General features: G+C 32.5%; 9 protein-coding genes across 9 annotated transcripts; 5 read left to right on the forward strand and 4 right to left on the reverse strand.

Annotated features, from left to right (window-relative positions):
* Positions 1 to 1908: 1908 nt before the first annotated feature.
* Positions 1909 to 3372, forward strand: GO595_003125 (uncharacterized protein; the record flags this gene model as incomplete). Its single annotated transcript, XM_067916111.1, has 1 exon — positions 1909 to 3372. One exon carries the CDS (start codon positions 1909 to 1911, stop codon positions 3370 to 3372), a length of 1464 nt encoding a protein of 487 aa, XP_067776926.1.
* Positions 3373 to 3826: 454 nt separating this feature from the next.
* Positions 3827 to 7938, reverse strand: GO595_003126 (Adaptin N terminal region family protein; the record flags this gene model as incomplete). Its single annotated transcript, XM_067916113.1, has 2 exons — positions 3827 to 6065; positions 6179 to 7938. The coding sequence occupies 2 exons, from the start codon at positions 7936 to 7938 to the stop codon at positions 3827 to 3829; spliced, it is 3999 nt and encodes a 1332-aa protein (XP_067776927.1).
* Positions 7939 to 8375: 437 nt separating this feature from the next.
* Positions 8376 to 8924, forward strand: GO595_003127 (uncharacterized protein; the record flags this gene model as incomplete). The annotated part of the gene is made up of 1 exon (XM_067916114.1): positions 8376 to 8924. One exon carries the CDS (start codon positions 8376 to 8378, stop codon positions 8922 to 8924), a length of 549 nt encoding a protein of 182 aa, XP_067776928.1.
* A 359-nt stretch (positions 8925 to 9283) lies between these two features.
* On the forward strand, positions 9284 to 10861 carry GO595_003128 (protein arginine N-methyltransferase 5; the record flags this gene model as incomplete). Its single annotated transcript, XM_067916115.1, has 1 exon — positions 9284 to 10861. One exon carries the CDS (start codon positions 9284 to 9286, stop codon positions 10859 to 10861), a length of 1578 nt encoding a protein of 525 aa, XP_067776929.1.
* A 2056-nt stretch (positions 10862 to 12917) lies between these two features.
* On the forward strand, positions 12918 to 14231 carry GO595_003129 (AGC family protein kinase; the record flags this gene model as incomplete). Its single annotated transcript, XM_067916116.1, has 1 exon — positions 12918 to 14231. The coding sequence occupies one exon, from the start codon at positions 12918 to 12920 to the stop codon at positions 14229 to 14231; it is 1314 nt and encodes a 437-aa protein (XP_067776930.1).
* A 2469-nt stretch (positions 14232 to 16700) lies between these two features.
* On the reverse strand, positions 16701 to 17795 carry GO595_003130 (uncharacterized protein; the record flags this gene model as incomplete). Its single annotated transcript, XM_067916117.1, has 1 exon — positions 16701 to 17795. The coding sequence occupies one exon, from the start codon at positions 17793 to 17795 to the stop codon at positions 16701 to 16703; it is 1095 nt and encodes a 364-aa protein (XP_067776931.1).
* A 104-nt stretch (positions 17796 to 17899) lies between these two features.
* Positions 17900 to 18316, forward strand: GO595_003131 (ribosomal protein L23; the record flags this gene model as incomplete). The annotated part of the gene is made up of 1 exon (XM_067916118.1): positions 17900 to 18316. The coding sequence occupies one exon, from the start codon at positions 17900 to 17902 to the stop codon at positions 18314 to 18316; it is 417 nt and encodes a 138-aa protein (XP_067776932.1).
* A 63-nt stretch (positions 18317 to 18379) lies between these two features.
* GO595_003132 (small GTP-binding protein) lies at positions 18380 to 18982 on the reverse strand (the record flags this gene model as incomplete). The annotated part of the gene is made up of 1 exon (XM_067916119.1): positions 18380 to 18982. The coding sequence occupies one exon, from the start codon at positions 18980 to 18982 to the stop codon at positions 18380 to 18382; it is 603 nt and encodes a 200-aa protein (XP_067776933.1).
* A 397-nt stretch (positions 18983 to 19379) lies between these two features.
* Positions 19380 to 22499, reverse strand: GO595_003133 (ATP-dependent DNA helicase, RecQ family protein; the record flags this gene model as incomplete). Its single annotated transcript, XM_067916120.1, has 1 exon — positions 19380 to 22499. One exon carries the CDS (start codon positions 22497 to 22499, stop codon positions 19380 to 19382), a length of 3120 nt encoding a protein of 1039 aa, XP_067776934.1.
* Positions 22500 to 23634: the final 1135 nt, after the last annotated feature.

Raw genomic sequence — 23634 nt, forward strand, 5'->3', positions numbered from 1 at the left:
CTCGTTTACAAAATGGAAATCGAATATATAGGCCATAAAGAAAAACTAAAAGCCACAGTGTTAAACTGGCTATAAAAAATGTCTTGGTGATGTTTTTAAGATTAATATAACAAATAATGCTTGATGCAAATATGCCAGATATTATATTGGTGATAATGGAATAGATTGCATAATTGAAAATGCCTTGCGACTTCCCATTTTTAAGAATTTGTTGCTTTCGAAAACAATAATAAAATAATGATAAAATTGTTGGAATTAAAAAAATAAGTGAAACACAAACAATTAACATGGCAAGGCTTTCTGTACCATAACACCAGGTGGCAACCTGACCCGGATAACATATTGAATTATTATCAATTGTTGTTCCATTGATCGATTTTTTTGAGTAATCAATACAAAGACCATTACATATATCAAACCCGCATGATATGTTGATTCCGCTTCTTGCAGTTTCATTGGTAATTATGGAATTCATGTCGAAGCTATAAGCCACGAGGGGCAATACCTGATATTAAACGGTTTATGTCTGAAAATTGAATTTGAGAGGCAAAAGCCGTTATTCAACACAAAAAACCAATTCAATTAACACATTTTTTTGGCAGTATTCTAAAGTTCTCTTTTGGCAATGATTGGAGCTTGAAACAATTTCTTATCTATTTCCCCTCAAACAATATGCAATACATTGCACCTTTAACACGCAATTAAAAATTTTTGGAATAACACCGCATTTATTCAAAATTGATTGTATAATTAACTCAAAAATGAAGTAATTCGATACAACTCAAAAAAAATGATTCATAATTGCGTGTTTATTATTAACAATAAAGAATTTTTAGTGATTAAAATTAATTTATGAACTTTAAAAAAAAATAATATTGATAACTGTCACTACCAACCATACTATATCATTAGGATTATTAATTTCATTTGTTATCTTAGCAAATACTATTGGTATAGATATTGAAGCAATTCTTTATATTATGTTTTTTTAAGATAAGCAAATATAAATCATATCAACCACACGCATTAAAATATGCAAACAACCATTTGATATCAGAATTTTTAACTTGTATAAGCTTAAACAGGGGAAAAAAATAATATTATGAAATTCGATGCACGTTTATTAAAAAACCGGTTATTTTTGCACAAATTTTTTTATTCAAAATCCAATACCATTGTTTCATTAAACTTTAGTATGGTTACTGTGTCTTCCTTTCTAAACATTTATGTTATTTCTATCAATCTTTCAAATATAATCACAAAAATTATTAAATTTCCAAATATTCTTTTATTATAAAGCATGACTATGTAGCGATTTAATTAAACAAAATGAAAATATTTCATATTTGTAATCTTGGAATAACCATCTGCAATTAAATTCTTCAATATCATTTTGTGAGCGCTTGGTGAAACATATTCAAATTTGACTATGAACTGGTAAATTGAGTAGAGCGTTTAAGAAAAATTGAATACTTTATACAAAAATTCTTTATCATGTTTGTCAGGTATCTTGACAACGTTCACAACATATCAGATTATACAGTTAAAGAGGAAGTAGCAAGAACCAAAAACACTGTCTTTAAGGAATGTTATTATAGTCATCTTAGTGAGCCATTATTAATAAAAAAATTTAAAAAAGATCAGAAAAAATTATATCAAAATGAAATAAGTGCTTACAATAACGTTATGTCTAATGCTATTTTACCTATCAGAAGTATCTTTTCCACTGAAACAGAAGATTACATAGTTTATAAAAACAGAAAGTTTAAGCAATTAGACAAATTAGTTAAAGAAAATCCTCTTTCATTTCAACTAATAGCAAAATTATCTCGACAATTTTATGAATTTTTAACACAATGCAATAAACAAAATATCTTTTATCTTGAACCAGAGCCACTAAAAACCATAATGCTTGCGCCCGAAGAGCAGATAGTTATTGGTAGTTTCGAATCTGCTTCTATTGGTGGTTCTGAATCTGATTCAATATTTTATCAAATGGATAAAGGTACCAGTGGATATACTGACATGCTTACACTCGGGTGCTTTATACATTGTCTTTTCACAGGGAATTCACCACTTGATTATAATACTAAAACATTTAAAGTTGATTCTGAAATTCCAGATGAAGTTTATGACCTTTTAACCAATCTTCTTGCAACTGATGTTGAACAAAGAAAACGTTTTTCGCCAAAGGAACATCCATTTTTATCGTATGCAGTTGAAATATCAATAGCCAAAAATTTCTTTTCTATTGATCACGTGTTTGTAGATTGGAATGATGGGTTTAAAGCAGGCTTTTACAACTCTGAGATGACCTTTAAAGATGGGATTTCATTTGTATCTGATTCAACAGTCATTACATTTAATGACAAAGAATTATGTTTCACATCTGAAGATCAAATTCTATGTCTTAAAGAAGGTGAGTTACAACTTGGATGTGAATATGCCACATATTGTCTTCGTGATAATTTAGTCTTAGGAAACACATCACAAGATGGTTCAATACAATTTACAAGTGAATCCTTTTATTACACACTCGGTAAGCAACGGGTCAAAATTGCATCTGATGGCGTTACGACGTTTTATTCCAACAAGCCCGTTATTGACGACGATAAGCTCTTAACGGACTCCGCGGTCAAACTCAAAGTTTTACCAAATGGAATTACGTCAACCATCAACCGAACCGATGTAACCATCTCTAAAAATGGTGTAAAGTTAATATTAGGTTCCTCCGAAATTATTCTTCAGCCACGTGGTGAATCGTTATATGTTATCTTTGGAACATGTTCAGTTTATTTATCAGCAAATGAATTTAATGTTCATATCGGAAATTACCAAATATCAGTCAATAAAGAAGGAGTATTAAATATAATATCAGATAAAACTATCTTTGTAGTAAATAATAAAGAAGTTTCAGTGACAAATAATGGACAACCATTTAATTTGAATAATTTCGGTGTTAAAGTCCCAAATATTAACATCAAATTACCAAAGGCTAAAATCCCAGTCCCGCCAAAGATGTTCGATTCCCCAAATCCTTCGCCTGCTTCACAACGAAAGTTTTCTATTGCGGACTATTTGTTCGAAGGCGAAGAAGTCATTTTGGAATCAAACATTTTGAAGAAAGCAATTTTTGCAAGTGATAAAATGATTGCGATATTAACTTCATATAAAAGAATTATTGTTTTGAAGCAAGAGTATAAGGGATTTAAGAGCGAATTTAAGTTGCCGAATAGTTTCGGAACTAAAGTTTCTAAAACAAAGCTGGAAATTGATACAGTGAAAAAGAAGAAAATTTATAATTTCTTGGACGAAGAAACTGCAAAACAATGGGCTGAAAAAGTAAGCCAATTTAGTCAAAAGAAAAAATAAAATTTTGTTTTGTTTTGAATAAAGAAAATTAGAATATATTTTTTGAAGAAAATTATTATTTAAATCAATTTGAATAATTTTTAGTCAGATTTACACGATAGATTATAACGGTCGCATGTATAATATTTAATTAAATCTGATCTAAGAATTTTTGGATGAATTAAAATCAAAAAAATTTAAATTATTCCATATTTATTTGATGGTGCTGAGATTCACGTCGCTCTCTTGTGTTTCGTGGTTTCATTTGGGAAGCCCAAATTTACCTCCGTTTCAAGAGATTTCGAAATCTAATCACCAATTGGTGTGCTAAAAGTTTTAAGCACTGTTTCGAAATCTCGTGCACCTAATCTGACCTGGAGTCCTTAATGTTGAAGAGGAGAAGCGCTATTTCATGGAAATCAATTTATTTAAGAAAGTTTTTATTATGATATTTGTTTCGACTATTTATTTATATTTAGTTAAATATATTGTTCACTTCGCCTGTTTCAACAATCGGCTGGCTTCCGTAGTTATATGACACTTGTACCTTCATCAGAAGCGGAACGTCACTTTGGGTGTATACCATAAGCTGCTGAAGTATTGGACGGCCTCCGATTGCTTCAAGCGTTGTACTTGAAGGAGGCTGTGTCTGTATGAACCATCCAACAGGTGCTCCATATTTGACATTAAAGTTTGTAAGTGGCATAGTCCCTAAGTTAAAGATCGAAGCTCTAAGTGCTATTTGCTTTGGATTTTGCGGGTTCTTTATGATCTCGAAATAGATTACGTAATCTGGTTTCCGCAGCCCTTCGATAGCGCCTTGGGGTGGCTTAATTTCAACTTTTTGTATGGGCTCTGGCGTCGTTTTGACATCAAAATCTGTCAGCTCATCAAGCAGTGACACTTTTTGCGTTTGATGCTGTTCATCGTTTTTAGTTTCTGTTGTGCTAAATAAGTCCAATAAGTCAACTTCGTCTTTATCATCGACTACAACATTATTCTTTTGGACGTTTCCGGCGTTTTCTTCATTCCGATCAAGAGGCGCTAAGATATCTTCTGAGAAATCTTTGAATCCTAAAATTTCATACATTTCTCCGGCTCTTTGTTGTACTTCTAAATCTTCTGATGGAATAAGTTGCTTTAGGAAGTTTCGAATTTCCGTCTTTTTATCAAATCTGACTGCTAATTTAGCAAGTGATGTTATTAACATACTTTTTGTAATTGTTGTTGTTTGTGGCTGCATTATAATTTTCTTCATTAGTTCAAAAATATCATTTTCAAATTGATCCATAAATTCCCCAATAACATATGCACTCACTTGAACAAGAGTTTGATTATCACTAAAGTTTGTCATTGACCCGGCTAATTGCTGTACTGCATTCTTTTGCATCTCAGGTGTTTTAGAAATTAATTTACAAAATGATACAACTAAATCATTTCCAACATAATTTCCATGTTCAATTAACAACAAATGTACAGTACTAAAATTCCATTCAGGGTTTGGTGAAAATCTTTGGATAGCTGCATATATTTTTGAAACAAGTTCAACTCTAAATTCTTTGTCTGCTAATTTCACATAATCAAGTACTTCTGGTATTAGAGTTTCGACATTATTTTCATCAACAAGTGCTGATATCACGTCCAAAGCTCTTCTTCTAATAGATGGGTCACCATTATTTAAACATCTGACAATTTGTGATTTATACCTTTGTAATGCAACTGAATCTCCACTTGTTCGGCCAATTATTTCATTACCTGAATATAAAACTCTTGAGAAAATCGATAAAGCCGAGTAAATCACATTTGGGTCCTTCAATTTAAAAAGTCGGCCGACTTGTGAAAAAGCCAAACCGCGAAGCGACGGTTTGTTAGCAGTTGTTACAACCGCCATAACAGCTTGAAAAAGTAGTGCGCGACCGGTATTTTTTTTGGTATCGGCGCCGGTTATGATCGACTCCAAAACGGTGTCGAGATCGTCCGACTTTTTGTTAAGGAACGATAGGATGCTGAGGAGCCTCATCTGGAGAAATGGGTCATTAAAGAAATTGTATGAGAATTCTTTTGATGCTTTGGATCGGTTGAGTTGCTTGAGGATTTTTGTAAATGGTGAGCAATAACGACAGAAAAATGAACGGAAATTTGGACACGATCGAACTAATGCTTCCATAAGACAAATACCAGCAATAACTACCCCATGTGAGCCATTTTTGAGAAGTTTCCCGATAAGTGGTTTAAATGATTCTGCATGTTCTGGTAATTTTTGGATTATTCGTATTGCTGCCATGGCTGCACAACGAAGAACTCGGGAATTTTTGGAATTAAAGATTTTGATTACTTCTGGTACTACTGTTTGACATGTTAAAGAAGATCCAATATTTGCAATTAATGATAATGCAAGACATTGTATGTTTCTATCTGTCGATTGTAAATCATTTCTAACTGTCTGTGTTAGTAATACTGATAATTCTGAATTTTCGTCGATCATTACAGCGCAAGCAATATATCCAAGTCTTTTATAACTAAATCTTTCATTTGTCATTAAAGTCAAAGGTTCCAATTGACCGAAAGACACATTTTCTCCTATTATATGTAAGAACAAAAGCTTTGCCACAACTCTTGGCATTAATGATGGATCATAATCTTTAATCAAAGATCTTAAATCAGCCATTTCGCTTCTAATCCTAAACTTTTCTTGTTCAGGGTTTTCAGCTAGTCTTACAGAAGATACGAAATCGAACAATTCCTGAGTCATAATAAACCGTAAAAGTGACACGATTTTTTTATTTATTTATTTTAAATTTTTTCTTTTAATAATAATTCCACGAACGAATTATTTTGTATATCATTATCAGCTTTCAATGATATATTTGTTGGTTTTATTGATTCCTCGAATACCTTTAATAAGTTATTTTTCTTAACTAATTGATTTTTATTATTTAAAACATCATTAGTTAAATTGTTCATAAACTTCATCATCAATTCCATTGGCTCTTTATGTTCTGCGCCAACGGATATATCGATTAAATCATACTCATTGAGCCTCGCAAGTAATGTCTTTTGGTTTTGCTTCTTGCTAAGCTCTTTCGATAAATTCACTTCTTTCTTGAACTTCGGATAGTCGTATAAACGTGGCGAAGTGAATCGCTCGAGCGAAACAAATGAATTATACACTTTCTCAAACACTTGTGGTGATGTAGGTAATGCTCCATCGATTCCGACTGATGACAATTTCGGATTCGATTGCATAAACTCTAAAAATGATAAAAGACCTTTGTCACCCATTTGTGTTCTTTCCATTGTTAATGTCGTTAATTGTGATTTTCCTTTTAAATCGTTAAAGAATTGCACTGCTGATTCTTTAAGTGGATTAGATGATCCGCATGATAATTCTAGACAGCTAAGTTTAGTTTCAATGATAAAGTTTGATAAACGCTTTAAGCATTCATCAATCCGTTTGTTAAAACAGCGTGATAAGTTAAGATAACGTAAATATTTTTGAGTTCGTAAAAAATTATATAATAATTCGCTGGTCTCTGGTGTTAATTCATTTCCGCAATAATTGAATTCGGTGAGGATCGGTAACGGGTTTTTGATGTCAAAACATTTCAACGTATCGTCCGGTGAACCGCTGGTGGCTAATTCAGACAAATTCAATGCAATCGGGTGTTTCCGTGGTTTAGAGAAAAGTGCCTTAAGTAAACTGCTGAGCGCTTCAATATTAATCTCAACCTTACTTAAATCAATATAATTAAGAGATTCTGGAAAGATTATGTCTGGATTAACTTGATCGAAAAAGCGTCCAGATGTAAGATATAATTGTTTTAAGGATTTAGTGCTGGGAAGAATTGATGAACAAATGGTAGATATATCAATAGATGCACGTGAAAGTGTTAAAGAACGAAGTTTAAAGGTGGAAAGGAATTCAGAAAGTTCTTGAATGTTGATCATATCGGCAGTTCCTTCTTCAAGTTTAAGATGAATTAATGTCGAAAAACAAGAAACTTCATTTAAACACTTGTATAACATTTGAAAGTGTTGGGAAGTAAGTTTGGATCGACCAATACATAACGTTTTAATATGGCCTTCAAATTCTTTTAATCCATTTAAAACACCAAAAATTAGATTTGGCGCACAGTTTCTAAAGTTAATTTCAGTTATTTTGGACTTTTCAGTTGCTCTAAGATGGAATGGATCTGGTGGAGCGTCAACATAATTTTCAATAGTAATTCGACAAATTGAGTTAGATGAGGAAAATATTGTACTGAGAAATACGTTGAGCTTCTCAGGGCCAAAGTTATCAAGAATTAAGCCTTTGATGTCGGGTTCCATTGCAATAGCTTCCGCTATTTGTTTAGCAGAATTACCTACATAGAAGTTGGATGGCAAGGAAAGGTTGGGAGTGATGTGTTTATCCCATTGGGCGAGGAGCTGAAGGCATTGAAATGGGAATTTTGAGTCATCTCGACGTGTAAATGCACGATGTACAATAGCCATCATTCTTATTTGGAGTAAATTCATTGGACGCGTTCGAATGTCGATTCGTGGGATATCTTCAGGAGTGGGAAGAAAACGAATTTTACTGAGCATCTTGATATTCTCAAAGTAATAACAACCATAAAGATATAAAACACGAATGAGAAGTTCTGTAACTGCATCGTCGTTTTTTATTGAGATGTTAGTTGCCGAAATCGCGAGTGCTAACGTATGAGGTTTAATATAATTAACAATTGATAAATCTAAAATACTAAGCTTTGTCTCTAAAATTACTTTGGATGATGAGGTAAATTTAAAAATATAAAGCGCACCAAGAGTTAATACAAAAGTTCTTTCATCTCTTATACCATTAATTGTAACAGATTGAAATTCGGCTCCAAACAAAGGAAATTCATTTGCTCCCCAAGCAAATTTAGTAACAAGTCTTTGAAGATAATTATTTGATAGACGATCGTATAATTTTGGAGGTTCCAATTTTTTTTGTGACAGATTTCCACTTTTTTGTAAAAGACATGTTATGTGAAAACACAATGATCCCTTCCAGTTATCCTTCAGCAATTCGATCAATATTAGTTGCTAGTGGTTGTGATACTGCATTAGTTCCACCACCAAGAGAATATGAAACAACAGATAATCCAATTCCAATGGATGAAGCAATTTTTGAATATGATACAAGTAAATTATTTAATGCCGCTGGATTTTCCCCTGAAGCAACTTCAGAATTGGATAAGTATTGGCATGTTAGAAGATTTTACATGGGACAACTAAAAATTTTAAGTAGAAATGATAATGAAGATCCAACTTATGAAAAAATCCAAACAACAGTGCAAGAAAGAAATATAGACAATGTCCTCGAAATGTTTCAGCAAAGACATCAATGGCTTGAAAATTCTTACAAATATAGAGCAGATTGTCATCCGTTATGTAAAATCCAAGATTGCCTAAACGAAGCAATATATGGATCTGAATATTGTATTAACCATTTAGATAATGACCCTAACCAAAACTTATTTAGAAAATGTGAAAAATGTAATCGAATGTATCCTGTTACAAGTAGTTGCTTCTTTTGTCGTGAATAAAAATATAAACACTATTTAGGAAAGTCTAATGTTTTTATTAAAATTCTTTAGCGATGTTATATGTTTTTTATACATTAATATATTTTTTCGATTTTTCTTCTTGAAGGATTGACATTTAATGATGAAGCCATTAATAAATCAGTTGAAATTGGTAATTTATGTCTTTCAGAACATATCCAACAAATTCCAAATGATGTTTTAGTTATTCATCAGCTTCTGGAAATATTGAACTTGTTAAGTATATTTTTGTACAAGAAATTGATATTAATGTGCATAGATGGTTTACTATTTTATAGTGCATAATTTGTTAACAGGTTAAAAAATAAACGGTTCCGATTATTTAAACGGTCTCTCGTTAAATGACTAATTTCGGGATTATTTGCAGAGATTTAAAAGAATATCAAATACTAAATCCATTTATATCAAAAATTACACAATACTCAACAGTGTTTCCTTACGATGTCGTAAAATCAGCACTTTATACACCAATCCTTTCGAATACTAGAACTTTTCCATTTTTAGCAGTTGAGGTTGATATTTCTAAAGACGAACAAATTGATTTAAGTCACTATCTTTCAGCTGCTATTATTTTTTTTCGACCGAATCTAAATGATTTATTTGAATCAGCTTCAAACGCTCTTCGTCAAATTAACAGATACCAAAACTTAAGGTTTTCTGCTTTATTGAACGATTTTTCCAAGTGGAATGAATTTGCAGAATTATGTGGTCATCCACCAACGTTGTTTGTTTCACCAGAATTACCAAACAACATACTGGAATTATCTCTTTGGGGTTCAACTCATATCTTTTCAGTTAGTTTAAGTTCAAGTCATTTTCTTCCTGATTTTACACTTCCAATTGATTTATCTCTTTTTATTAAAAACTTATTTGAGCGTTGTATTCCTGTTTTCCTCCCAGCATCTGTTCCTAACTTTCCAAATCTATTTGCTACAATTTATAGTGTAATGTCCGCAACAACCCCCACACCGTTTGTAGATATCTTTCGTCCTCCCATGGAAACAGTTACATGTGATCTCCCTTCTTTATGCTATGAAGAATTTGAGGAAGATCAAGTCAAGTATGAAAAATATCAATTAGCAATTGAAAAAGCTATAAAATCTAAAGGTGATCCCTCCGCACTATTTGTTGCAGTTGTGGGAGCTGGAAGAGGTCCACTTGTCGATTGTGCTCTCAAAGCGGGAGCCGTTAACATCTTTGTAATTGAGAAAAACCGCTCTGTCTTTCAATTTCTTGAGATGAAAAAAACGGTTTCCTGGCCCGGTACGGTTCAACTTTTTTGCGGTGAAATGAGGAGCATCGAGTTACCGCATAAAGTTGATATATTAATTTCTGAACTACTTGGGGGATTCGGTGATAATGAGCTATGCCCTGAGTGTTTAGAAGGGTGTGAACGTTTCCTTAATAAGAATGCAATTTCTGTTCCAAAAGAATATACATCTTTTTTAGTTCCATTGATGTCTCAACATTTATGGACTAAAGCTCTTTTCGAAATGAAGCAACAATCAATGCTCGTCATTCCATTGGCTGCTTCTGTTTTCATTTCTGAGCCTTCTTCTGTGTTTAAGTTTAGTCATCCAGGAAAAAACGAACTCTATCAAACAAAAATGATAAAGTTTAATCCGTCTCTGTTTAACGGAATGTGTAATGGCTTCGGTGGATGGTTTGAGGCAACACTTTTCGATGATGTTGTGATTTCGTCATCCCCAATTAATGGAACACTGAAAATGATTTCGTGGATGCCGGTCTATTTCCCATTGGAACAAGCTGTGAACGTGAAAGAGGGAGAATGCATATCGATTATGTTTTCGAGAAAATCTGATGGAAATGCGGTGTGGTATGAATGGTCGATGGTAAGCCCAGAATATACATCAATAAGTAATGGTGGCGGAAGAATATTCTCATTTGGATTAAAATAGAATTTATTTTTAGAAAATGTCATATATTATCAATAAACAGATATAATGAATCTAATAATGAATTCCATGTATGTTTTCTTGTAAATTTGAGAAATAATTTCAAACTTTTTTGATGAATAAATTATCAGATTGATGAATTTCTATTTTCTTGCTTGTTTAAAATTAATATTAGATTTTGTAATTAGCATTTTTTAGATAAGTAATGGAATAAAATATATCTACTTGTTAAACTCGTCTTTTGGTTTTGATTATAAGTAAAAAATTAATTAAACGTTCGTTCTTGCATCTGGATGCTTTTGCCTTCGGCAATTTCGGCACCAAATCAAGAGAAAAAAATACCTATCACAGAAATACTTCTTCCGACTAGACAGAAAGGTAATTATCATATGGATTCTTTGGATGCTTTTTTAATTCTATTTTTTTTATTTATTGGCGTTTTAACAAGAATTATTCGTATTCATTTTCCAAATAAAATCACATATGAAGAAGAATCCATTAGTACTTATCTTAATAATTATTACAAAAGAGAATATTTTTTTGATACGAATCCTCCACTAGGAAAGTTAATAGTTACTGGTGTTGCATACCTTAATGGGTATTACAAAGAGTTCAATCTCACACAAGAATCAAATTATTCATTTCCAATACATATTTCAATACGTTTATTTTCAGCAATTTTTTCTGGTTTATGCGTTCCGCTTTCATATGCTATTATGCGTGAAATTGGTTTAAGCTATTTTGGATCATCTCTAACCTCAATATATGTTGCATTGGATATCAGTCTTATTGTTGAGGGAAAGTTTACTGCTAAAAGTGGAATCAATCACTTCTTTGTACTCTTTGCCTTTTTTTCCATTTATATAAATGAGAAAATTTCCACAATTACATCTCTGATTTTTGAAGGCATCTGCTTTGGTCTTGCAGTTTCTATCGACTATAATGCTTGGAGTGTTGTCGTTGCAGGTGTAGCAAGGGAAATGATGTATATTACATCAAATTCCTTGAGTAAATTTTCTCTTATTTCATCAACTTCAAGGATAATAGTGATTACCTCTGCAACAATCATAACACATTATTTAATTTTCTATATTCATCTCTGTTTACTTCCTTATCGTCCAACAGGATCAAATTATATCCCTTTTTACATGAATTCAACACTTGTTGACAAAGAAAAACCAGATTGGAATCAAAGAGGATTTTTCCTATCATATTTATGGAGGATAACTTTTCTTATATTTGATATTATTATAAAAAAATTAATAACAAATAGAGCACATACTCAAGCTCCAACAGCTCGGAATATATTTCATTGGCTTTGTAGATTAGATACTGTTTTTATTGAAAAGAGCGTGATTGTTGCATACTTTCGAAGTTTTGTTTCATGGGGAGCGGTTATGGCGGTTACAGTATTTAACGGTTATCTTGTCTTTCGAGGTAAATGCAGAATTAAAAGTGAAGTTGGAACACTTTTTGTTGCATCTGTCGCATCTCTTATTCTTCAAATTCTTTCTTTTAGAAATCCATCGCAAAGTAGTCGATCGATTGCATTCTATTTCAATCTGTTTCATATGAATTACTTTGTGCAGAAATATTTCACCTCAAAAAAGAGAGGATTTATAACATCTTTTCTGATATTTGTGGCTGTTTTTAGTTATTTTTTATGGTATCCATTTGCTTATGGCATCGAAGTTAAAGATATGCGTTTCTTAGGCATTTTGAACACTACCAAATAACAAACATTAAATATAGTCGCACATTTAGCAGTGGGTTTAATTTATTTATGTATGTTTATTAATAAATTTTAATCAAATAATTTTTTTCTATGATGCGATTATGCGTAATATGATGCATGTTTTCATAGTTATCGTTCTAACCGCCAATTAAGCACGATAAGTATTCAAAATTTGAATGAGTTGAAAAAAGATGTCACTTTTTTGACTAAGCATGGTTTACGATAAATCAAATTCAAAAAGTTAGTAAGAAAATTGACTTTTTCGATGTTTTTTCAATATATTCAAATGTGACAAAAGTTTATTTTGCACGCAAACATTTCCCGATGTCTTCTGATGGGAAAGACTGTGGTCTTTATTGGAAAGGAACCCTTAAAAAGAAGACATTTCTAGGGATTTGGCAAACCTGTTTTTGTGAACTTCAACTCACCGAATTTTACATACGTAAAACAGAATCGACAGCTCAAATCAATAAAAGGATCCCTATGAATTCAGATACTATTGTTAATCTTATCGAAACAAATAATGGTCCCATTCTTACTGTTCAAGGAGCTGATAATGAAGTAATTTATCTTAAAAGCGACAATGAAGAATCAATTTTTAAGTGGGTGATTGCACTTAGGTCAGCTACTTTTTACAATGCTAGTCTTGGAATCGAATCATTCAATTTACTTAGGGTTATTGGAAGAGGATTTTATGGTAAAGTTACTCTTGTTTCAAAAAAGGATACGGGTGAACATTATGCACTTAAAACCATCCACAAAGCTCGTATTATCAAAGCGCGAAAGCTTCAAATCCCAATAACCGAATTAAACATACTCAAAAAGCTTCGGCATCCATTTATTGTCAACCTCAAATTTGCTTTCCAATCAGCCACCAAGTTTTATCTTGGTCTGGAATATGTTCCAGGCGGCGATCTCAAAACATTAATAACTCGCAATCGCGAGAGCCTCACACCTAACCTCATTCGTCTTTACGTTGCTGAAGTTGCACTTGCTTTGAACCACATGCATAGTGTTGGTGTATTGTATCGCGATCTTAAACCAGAAAATCTTCTTATCAACAATGATGGTCATTTAAAGGTCACTGATTTTGGGCTTTCTGAGGACGTTTCAGTTCTCAACTATAAATCTAGCGAGCTATGTGGTACTGCTGAATATGTTGCACCAGAAGTAATCAAACGTGAACATTATTCATATGAAGTTGATTGGTGGGGACTTGGCATACTCACCTATGAGTTGTTTTTCGGTGTAACTCCTTTCTTTGCTCAAACAACAGAACTTATGTACCAAAGAATAGTTTCCAAAAAACCTCTATTCCCTATCGGCGCCGATAGTGACGTTGTATCGTTCGTGAAGTCACTTCTTAAAAAGGACCCTAAAAAAAGGGCAAATTTTGAGGAGCTAAAGGGGAAACCGTTTTGGGGTGGCCTTGACTTTGAAAAAGTGGCAAATAGAGAATATGTTCCTGACTTCATTCCTTTATTAGAAGGCCCTGATGACGTGAAATATTTCGATGAGGAATTCACTGATGAAAAACCATGCGATTCCCCAGCAACGCCAATTATTGGGAGAAATGCTATGTTCACTGAATTTGATACAATTGAGGACTTAGGCGAGCACTGGTTCCAACAGAAATAACATTTTTTCGCGACTGTGTATAAAAATTAGTTGATATCTGTTACTTTTTTGTAATTTGTTTTAACTATGATCAAAAAATTATTTTTCAAATTCTGAATAATCATATTGAAGTTCTACAAAAGACTTTGCGAGATTACATTTGAAAATTCTTTCAGATAATGGTTTCGATATTTGGTTTATAAACATATGTTTTTTGATCGATGTTCATTCGAAATCTAAAAACGAACGGTTGACAAAAAATTGGTTTACAGATGACTTAGCAAATATAAATTTATAATCCACATGCCATATCTAATGTTTAAAAAAATCAAATTTAAAGAGTGTTATGCAAAATTTCTTCATAAGGAATCATATTTCATCTTAAACTTTAAACGATAAAAGTTTCTGTTGAAGCAAATAAAAGAACGTTCTTCCAAAAAAACCGATTCAAATTTGAATGTGGTATAAAAAAAATTCCGAATCGAATTTTGATAGCGAAAATTCAGTATAACTGTAAAATCTCTGATTTCAAAATTTTTGGAAACAATGTTTTTCTGGTGCTTGGTTACTTCTACAATACTTTTTCAGCAAACTTGCCAAGAGAACGAATACAGACTTAAGCCTAGCTTTAGGAAAGTTGCTACGGAAAAAAAGCTCATTTCAGATGCATTCCATCCTAATTCAAAATTAAAAACGCACAGCTCAGAACATGCGATTAAATTTCAAGTATTTCTAGATAAAACAGATTATTTTGTGATATCTTCACCTTACTTTGAAGTTCAAAAACAAAACAATGTTACATCATCACAAAGAAAAATTCTATCATCCGATTTTTTTGAAGAAGGTGACCTTGCAGGTATTACCGTCACTAATGCATCATCAACTGAGTTGTTAGAAAAGTATTTTAATATTCCGCATGTTTATACAGGCACTTCTTTTGAGCCACTTGATACTGAACAAAAAATTATGTTTCCAATTACTGATGAGAATCTAACATTTTCTATGTATTATCCTTACATCGAAAATATCTCTCGTGATGATGGTAATTCGATGATTATATCTACAAGTAACCAAAAAACAGTTGAAGACCAAAAAAAGATTGATATATATTGTCAAGCAAATGTACAAGGAGGAACTTCAGTTTCATTTAATTTGAAACATATAATGTCATCCATAGTATTATCTGTTACATTAGGTGATGGATTTACACCTGATCAAATTTCATCAGGTTGGACATTTTATTTATCAAATTTAAGACTTAATGGAACTTTTAATATTTATAGTGGATATGCAACAGCAGATTTGAACTCAGAACCAGTTACTGATTGGAATATCACAGATTTTGTTCAAACTAATGATGAAACAACAGGTAAAAGACAATATATATTATATTTATTTCCGCAAACATTAGAAAAAGGTTTAAATTTTTCGGCATGTTATAATGGAAAGTTTTACAATAAAACCATAAGTCTTTCTGAATTAAAAACCAATACAAGATATAATTTATCAACAGTATTGGATGAGTTTAATACATTAACATTTTCTGAATCAAATACATATACTAATTCAAACACTTTTACAAATTCTCATACATTTAAAGAGTCAAATACTTTTACTAAATCAAATATTTTTACTGAGTCTTTTCCAAATGATGTTTCGATAACAAAAACTTTTATTTTGATTCATACATTACAAGATACTGTTACGTTCACTCAAACTTTATATCATTCGAAAATATTATCAATGATATTAATTAATTCATCATATTTTTATACTTATTCAGAATTATTTTATTATAATTTTTCATTATTTCATTATTTAACTGAAACTGATATTTATTCACGTTCTTTTATGTATTATCAAACATCAGATTTAAATAATAATAATGAAGATGTTAACAATAAAGAAATGAATCTTACAATGATTATTGTTATTGTTTGTGTTTCAATTATAATTATTGTTCTCATTATTTTATTTGTTATATTCTTGCGACGAAAACATAATATTCAAAAAGAAGATTTAACAGAAGAAGGAAATAAAGATGAACAAGAAATCAACGCTAACACCAATATAACATCATATGAATATATTCCGACTGTTGAAGAAGATCCATTTGCTAAAGATTTTAAAGAAGATAATATGTTCAAAATATGAATTTCATTCATGTTGAAGAGTATTTATTTAAATAAACTGTTTTTATTTGTTAATAATGTCTTTGAATTTGAAATAATTAGTTAAAAATACGAAAATAAATTTAAAATATATCATTCCCCATTGTTAAACAATTTATTAACATATTTTTTTTATACCAAATATTTTAAATGATTATCGTACACATTCTTAAATAGTATAAATACAAATTAACCAAATTCTACATTAAAATTATCCAAATATGAGATAAATTTTGATTAAAAAATAATTTAAAACATAAAATTTTTATATAGTATATAATAACAATAAATATATCAATAAAAAAGAACTTTTTTTTTGTTATTTCTCTGTTACATATTCATGGACATGTATATCCAAGTTTGCGGCAATTGTACTTATTTCCTGTTCGTTCGCGAGACATTTTAGCTTTGGTTCTCTGTATATATCACCTCTAATTTCGATCAGTGCCAATCTTTCCAGCTGTTGCACCTGTAAATAAGCAGAATAATCGAAATCGATTTCGAAAAGATGACTATAAAAAAGTGCCTTTGATATAGCAAACACTCTTTCCAATGATACGTATTCATGATCTTCAAGAAGTTTTGTCGATCTTCTTTTCTTTTTTAATGATCTAGCAAATCTCATCAGATCAGATGTAGTTGAAGTTTTAGAAGCAATATAAACCGCAAGGAGAATCACAGAAGCAACAGTAGACAACCCATCAATACGGCAAACCTTCTGAATGCGCATTGTGTCGAGACATTTAAGAATTTCTTTCCCTATCGTCTTTTGGGGCGCCCCAGAAACCGAATGACATATGAAAATGATGTCTCTGATGTCCTTTGTCATCGGCTCTGAAATGGTAATGATCTTGCGAACTAATACACCAAAGGACTCATCGTCTTCTTTGTTATAGGCAGAAAGAATAATTTGTTCAAGCTCAGGTTTATCATACGCAGGAAAGATAATGTTTGTAATTGAAAATGGATCAATTCTGAAGAAAGAGGGATTAACATGTGTAACAAAAATAAAAGTAAAATTTGTGAGAATGTGTGAATCAATTACAGCAATTGATTGTGCTAAAAGATCATTCGCACCATCTTCAAGAAGATCAAAAGAATCAAAAACTATAATTGTTTCAACTTCATCATTAACATATTTGGTAATTTGTTGAAACGAAGAAATTTTCTTAATTTTTGTTTCTTCATCTGATAATTGTTGAACCATACTTGTCAATACATCTGAAATTGTATCGCCAGTATCACAATAGAGATGAACACATCTTGTTGTATCTTTCACTTGGTCAATAAGAAAGTTCACCGTTATTGTTTTTCCAGATGAAACAGGTCCTGATAAAAGAATTATTTTGCTCCCTGATTTTAAAGAGTATAAAAGCTTTGCGTATTGTTCTTGGCGACAAATTGGATGTTCCATGTTTGAGGAAATGTGACATGAAAACTCTGAGAACGACCGTTATCACTTGTGTTAATTTTTTAACATAGTCTGTGAATTTGGATGCGGTTTTGGCCTTTCTTCACATGTCAGGCAAAGCAGAAGCCGCAGCAAAAGCAGCTGAACAAGGACAAAAAAAGCAAATCAAGAAGACAAGGAATTTCAAGAAGTTCCAAAAGCCAAAAGCTACAATTCCAGCTAAGAAACCACAATATGAACATAAGGCTGTTCAACCAGTTTCTTTAAAGCGTAATGATTACAAGATCATCAAAGGCCCAGTTACATCAGATAAAGCTTCTCGTAAACTTGAAGATGAAAACACAATGACATTCTATGTCGATATCCGTGCTAAGAAACCAGAAATTGCTGCAGCCATCAATCGCCTTTATCATGTTAAACCAGTCAGTGTTAAGACATTGATCACACCCAAGTTCCTTAAGAAGGCTTATGTTCGTCTTCCAGAAGAAGTTGAAGCAATGAATCTTGCAAACGAAATGGCATAAATTGTCACGTTAAATTTTACGTTTTATTTAATTACTTTCTCGGTGAATATGAAAAATTTAAAATTAACCACAACATGACTTTTTACCCTGACCATTGGATTGCTTGATATCTACAGATTGTGTCTTGGTCGCTTTGTTTATAATGTTACCTTTGTTTTGTATTAATTTGTTGAGAGCCATTTGGAACATTCGATCAATACCGGTTCCTTGAGAAGCACTAGTTTCGGCGTAAAGCGCAAAGTTATCAGTAGCTAATGAATTAGCTGTTTGAAATTCAATTACTCTACTATCTTCTAGATCTATTTTGTTACCGCAAATTATTATAACAATTTCATCTTCTACGTTAGTATTAAGTTCTTTGATCCAATAGCTAACGGAATCATAACTTTCAGCTTTTGTAACATCAAAAACGATGATTGCAATCAAAGCACTTCTATAATACATTGGTGCCAACCCTCTATAAACTTCTTGCCCAGCGGTATCCCAAATCAAAAGTTCTAGTTGTTGTCCTTCAATATTTACATCTTTTGTTACAAAAGCAGCACCAATTGTTGGATTAACATTTTCCTGAAATGTTCCTGAGACATACTTCGAGACAATACTCGTTTTTCCAACACCAGAATCGCCAAGAAGCACCAATTTCACTGCATTTCCGTCACCACTCATTTGTAAAGTGAAAATGTATTTCAATGAAACCGCTGTCAATTGTGTTGTAATCTCATTCACAAACATTTCAACTGATCTTCAACAAGAAAAAACTTCAAAACTCAATAATCATCAAAATTAAAATAACATTTTCTTAGAAAAACATTTTCCTTTTAAACTTCTTTAGTTGTAAATTAATTTCGATCATTAGAACTGTTTTGTTGTGTTCCATCATTTCGAATGTGACATTTGCCAATCAGAATAATCCATTGAATTCCGATAACTTTTTGTGTTCGTTGTGTAAAAAAATGCAAAACGATAATAAAATGTAATTTTACTTGTGCAGCCGCAACTTGAATGAGAAATATGCGAAAAAAGAGAAAACGTATTAACAGTTAACGTTTACATATAAGTGTGATCACATTTTCATGAGCAAAGGCTTCAATTGTTCCGCTAATGCCTTTGCAACATCGTTACTCGTCAATAAGTTTTGGATCTTATTCATCAAATCCGTTTCTTCTTTTGGTTTCTGTTGCATTTGTTGCTGCTGAATTGGTGGTGGAGGAGGTGGTGGTGGTCGAGGTCTTTGTTGTTGTTGTTGTTGTGGAGCTATTGTGAGTTGTGGTGGTGGCATTTGTGGTTGAGCCTTTCGATTTGTGCTTTTGTTACCGAAATATGGCGATGATCCTTGAACTGTTTCTTGGCCATTTAATCCACGTATATACTCGCAAAAGCAATCTCCATATCTTGCGATTTGAGTCTTTGTTAGCCCATTAATATTTTCAAGCTCTTTAATATTTTTTGGATTAATTGCAGCCATTTGTTTCAAAGCGTCCGTTGAAACTATACTATTTGGATCTGCTCCAATTTGGTCTGCGATTCTCTGTCTAATATTCAACAATTCCTTATAAGTATTATCATTTGACACCGAAACACCATTTTGTGAATCATTTTCGGGGTGCCTCAATTTTGACGTGTTGTTAACGTTCTCCACCATCACTTTTGGAAACTCGTTCGAACGGATCAAACCAATATTTTTGCCCGCCCTTAAATAAACGATAGGCCCGTGAGCTGAGTGACGGTTTCCCTCTTCCAAAATTTCTTTTTCCAACAAAACCCTAATAATTCGATGAACGATGTCTTGGTTAATCCCTTTGAAGCAAGTTCCCATCCCATGTTCCGGTAATTTGTCATCACCAGCTTTGACAATCTTTTGACTTTTTGAACCGGTGTAAACCGAAACGATATAAGAAACGGTTGGGTGAGGTGCCGATCGTCTTTTGATGTTGTTAACTAAAGAAGCTATGTTCTTAGCGTGCTGTGTGACATCTATCAAATTAATTGAATTATTCCTTCCTTCAATTTTTGAAAGGCAATTGTCACACATGCCATGGCAATCATTTGGGTTAAAGTCTTCACCAAAATATTTCAATAAGTTCACCCGGCGACAAATGCTTTTCTCAATCCCATATTGTGTCATTGAAGATAACAATTCCATTTCAATGTCAAGCCTTTGCTTCGCTTTGTATTCTGTCGTCTGCCATATTAACTTTGACACTTTTGACTTGTCGGAGATTTTAAACATCAAAGCGCAACATGACCTCTTGCCATCTCTCCCCGCACGTCCGCTTTCTTGGTAATATTCTTCTAAACTCTTCGGCATAGTATGATGTATTACATATCGGACATCTTCTTTATCGATGCCCATACCGAATGCTAATGTTGCCACAATAACTTTCACTTGATTCGACATCCATTTTCTTTGGTTATCAGTTTTAACACTTGTGTTTAACTTCGCATGATAAGGCAAAGATTGTAGTCCATTATTACACAACCAGTCACTAATTCTTTCAGTTTCTTTCGTCTTAGTACAGAATATTAAACCAGTTTCATTTTCATAGTTATGTGACTTAATCCAATTTAATATTGTTTCACATTCCTTAATGAAGTTTCCTTCTTTTGAGATAACTTCATAAAACAAATTTGGCCTATTAAATGACTGTTGGAATATCTTACAATTGGCAATCGATAATTCCTTAATAATGTCCGCTTTCACAGATGGTGTTGCAGTCGCAGTCAATGCCATTATCGAAATATTTGGAAACGAACTCTTAATTATATTCAGCTGTGTATATTGAGGTCTAAAGTCATGTCCCCATTGAGATACGCAATGTGCTTCGTCAATAGCAAATCTACAAATCATATTCTTATGATATAGTTCAGTGATAATACCAAACAAATGTTGACTTTGCGTAAGCTTTTCAGGTGTAATATATAGAAACAATATATTACCTTGTCGTAAATTGTTTGTAACTTCGAAATATTTCTTCTGCCCAGTGTCCGCTGATAAAAACTCAACGGATATCCCGAGCGCGCGTAACCCTCGAACTTGATCTTCAATTAATGCAATCAATGGAGAAACAACAATAGTAAGTTTTTGTTGTATGTAACCCGGCAATTGATAACATAAACTTTTCCCGCCGCCTGTCGGCATTAGCACAAAGACATCTTCGCCTTTTAGTGCTGCATCGATTGCTGACGCTTGAACGCCTCGGAATTGGCGATGATGGAATACGTTTTGGTTAACGGATGTGATCTTTTCTAAAACATTCGGATCAATAGATGTCGTAGAAGATGGTACAAAAGTTTCAGTGATCTCTTCAAACGTTTCGTCAGGCGAATAATTGTAGTGCAAATATTTCGCTGAGGCTGTGACCGGCGGTTTTTCATAGATTCGCGGTGAACTGTTCGATGGCTCGTCAATGAGTTGTGATGAGTAGTCATTGTATGAGGACTGGTTATATGCCGTTGGAAATGAATTACTTTGAGACGATGTGAAATCATTTTGATTATAATTATAATTTGATGATGGAAATGAATTACTTTGATATGAAGTAAAACTGTTTTGGCTGTATGTTGTGTTGCGTGCGCTGTAGTCCATCGACGCAATGTTTGAAACTCGATCAATTTTCGGATTTTGAATTTGACTTTCGATATTGTCGATCCGTGACCATATTTGACTACGCCGTTGTTTGAGTTGACCGATTTCAATCGATTGTGGATTGGTTCGAAGAAGTTCGCCAATTTGATGTGATATGTCATCAGATTCTTTATAAAGATTTTGTAAATCTTGATGCGTTGGTGGTGCCACATCCGGAATTCCTTCACTGATGTTGTCAAAATCAAAGTCAGAGTCATCATCAAGAAAAGATAATATTTCACCTGGATTATCATTAGATTTATTGGGTGAATTTTTGGATGAATGAGCTTGCCTTGGTTGTATTGGTGGCATTGGCGGTATTTCTTGGAAGTTTTGGTGATTGGTATTATTTTGTCTTTGTTCAAATTTCTGATTCATATTAATTAAAAATGTATTAGAATAACTATTGTTCGGTCCTGAAGAAAGTTTTTGCGTATTTTCTTTTGCTATTTTACCAAAATCGATGGAATTAATTCCATTTACTGGTTCTTCAGCAAAACTATAAATAAATCCGGATGGCTGTAAAGAATCATAGTTTCCAGTGATCTTTTTTTCCATCTCGGAAAAATTAGTAACTAACATTTATAATGAAATACTTCTTTGCTTTGATATTTTGGTTAATGATTTTGAAAAGTGACACTTCACTGATTCATTCACTTTCATAAAAAACGTTTATAAACGTTCGAAAGTTCGCAAACAAGAGCTTAGCACTTTTCTTGCCTAGATGTTTTCATTGCTTGACATTTATAAAAACTGATAATTTTCTTGTAGCTTTTATTATATATGAATATTTATATGTAGCACGTGTAGAGTCGACCCCTTGTGTCGGTGCGAAATCCTCGAAAATTATTTTATAATGGCGTATACCTTATGTGCAATTTAGAAGGGTTCGGCAAAACAGGCCGTAGGCCTCATGTCGCAACCGCTGGAGCGAAAATAATTTAAGATTTTCGATGATAGGTGGCTCTTGCGATGAGTAAATCGGAGTAGGATTCCCATATCGTAGCGGTTTTTTGAAAGCCTTCTCAATCCAAAACGATCAATTTTAACACAGAAACGCACTGTTGTTATAAAAAGACAATAAGTATTCAATCCGTTCCTTATCCCCTGTGTAAGAACTGACCCTTTAGCAAATATTATCAATTTTTTGTACACGGTATTCAATGCTCACGACCTGCAGGCTGGAAAACAACAGATAAATTCAACTGTTTTTGACCAGAAAAAATTGTAAATTTGAGAACAATTGAATACGTATTCAACCGAAATAGCAGAACACCTGTTCAAAAAATGATTGCTGATCTTTTGCTTCTCCTGGTAAAATGCGCATCAAACAATATGCATATTTTCACAACCTCTTTAGGAAATATAACATTTGATGCAAATAAAAATAAAATACTTTCATCTAATAATCAATGGACATATGTATTTTTTCCTAATTCACCGAATATTGAACATCTAAAAGATCACGGAATCAACATACAAAAAGGAATCGTGTATAAAAATGTTTATAAGCTTTATTTAACAACAAAACAAATATCATTTTTGAAAAATAATGAAGCTCTTATTTCACTTGTTGATCCGAATAGCAAATTAATTGACATAAATAAGATTAGTAATTCTAAGCAATTATTTGTGAAAGGAGAGTTTACTCAATTTTTACCAAAGAATACTGCCTTTTACATAATAATATCTT

The sequence above is a fragment of the Histomonas meleagridis genome (genome assembly GCF_020186115.1).
Source record: "Histomonas meleagridis strain 2922-C6/04-10x chromosome Unknown contig_20, whole genome shotgun sequence".
NCBI classification, from domain to species: Eukaryota; Parabasalia; order Tritrichomonadida; family Dientamoebidae; genus Histomonas; species Histomonas meleagridis.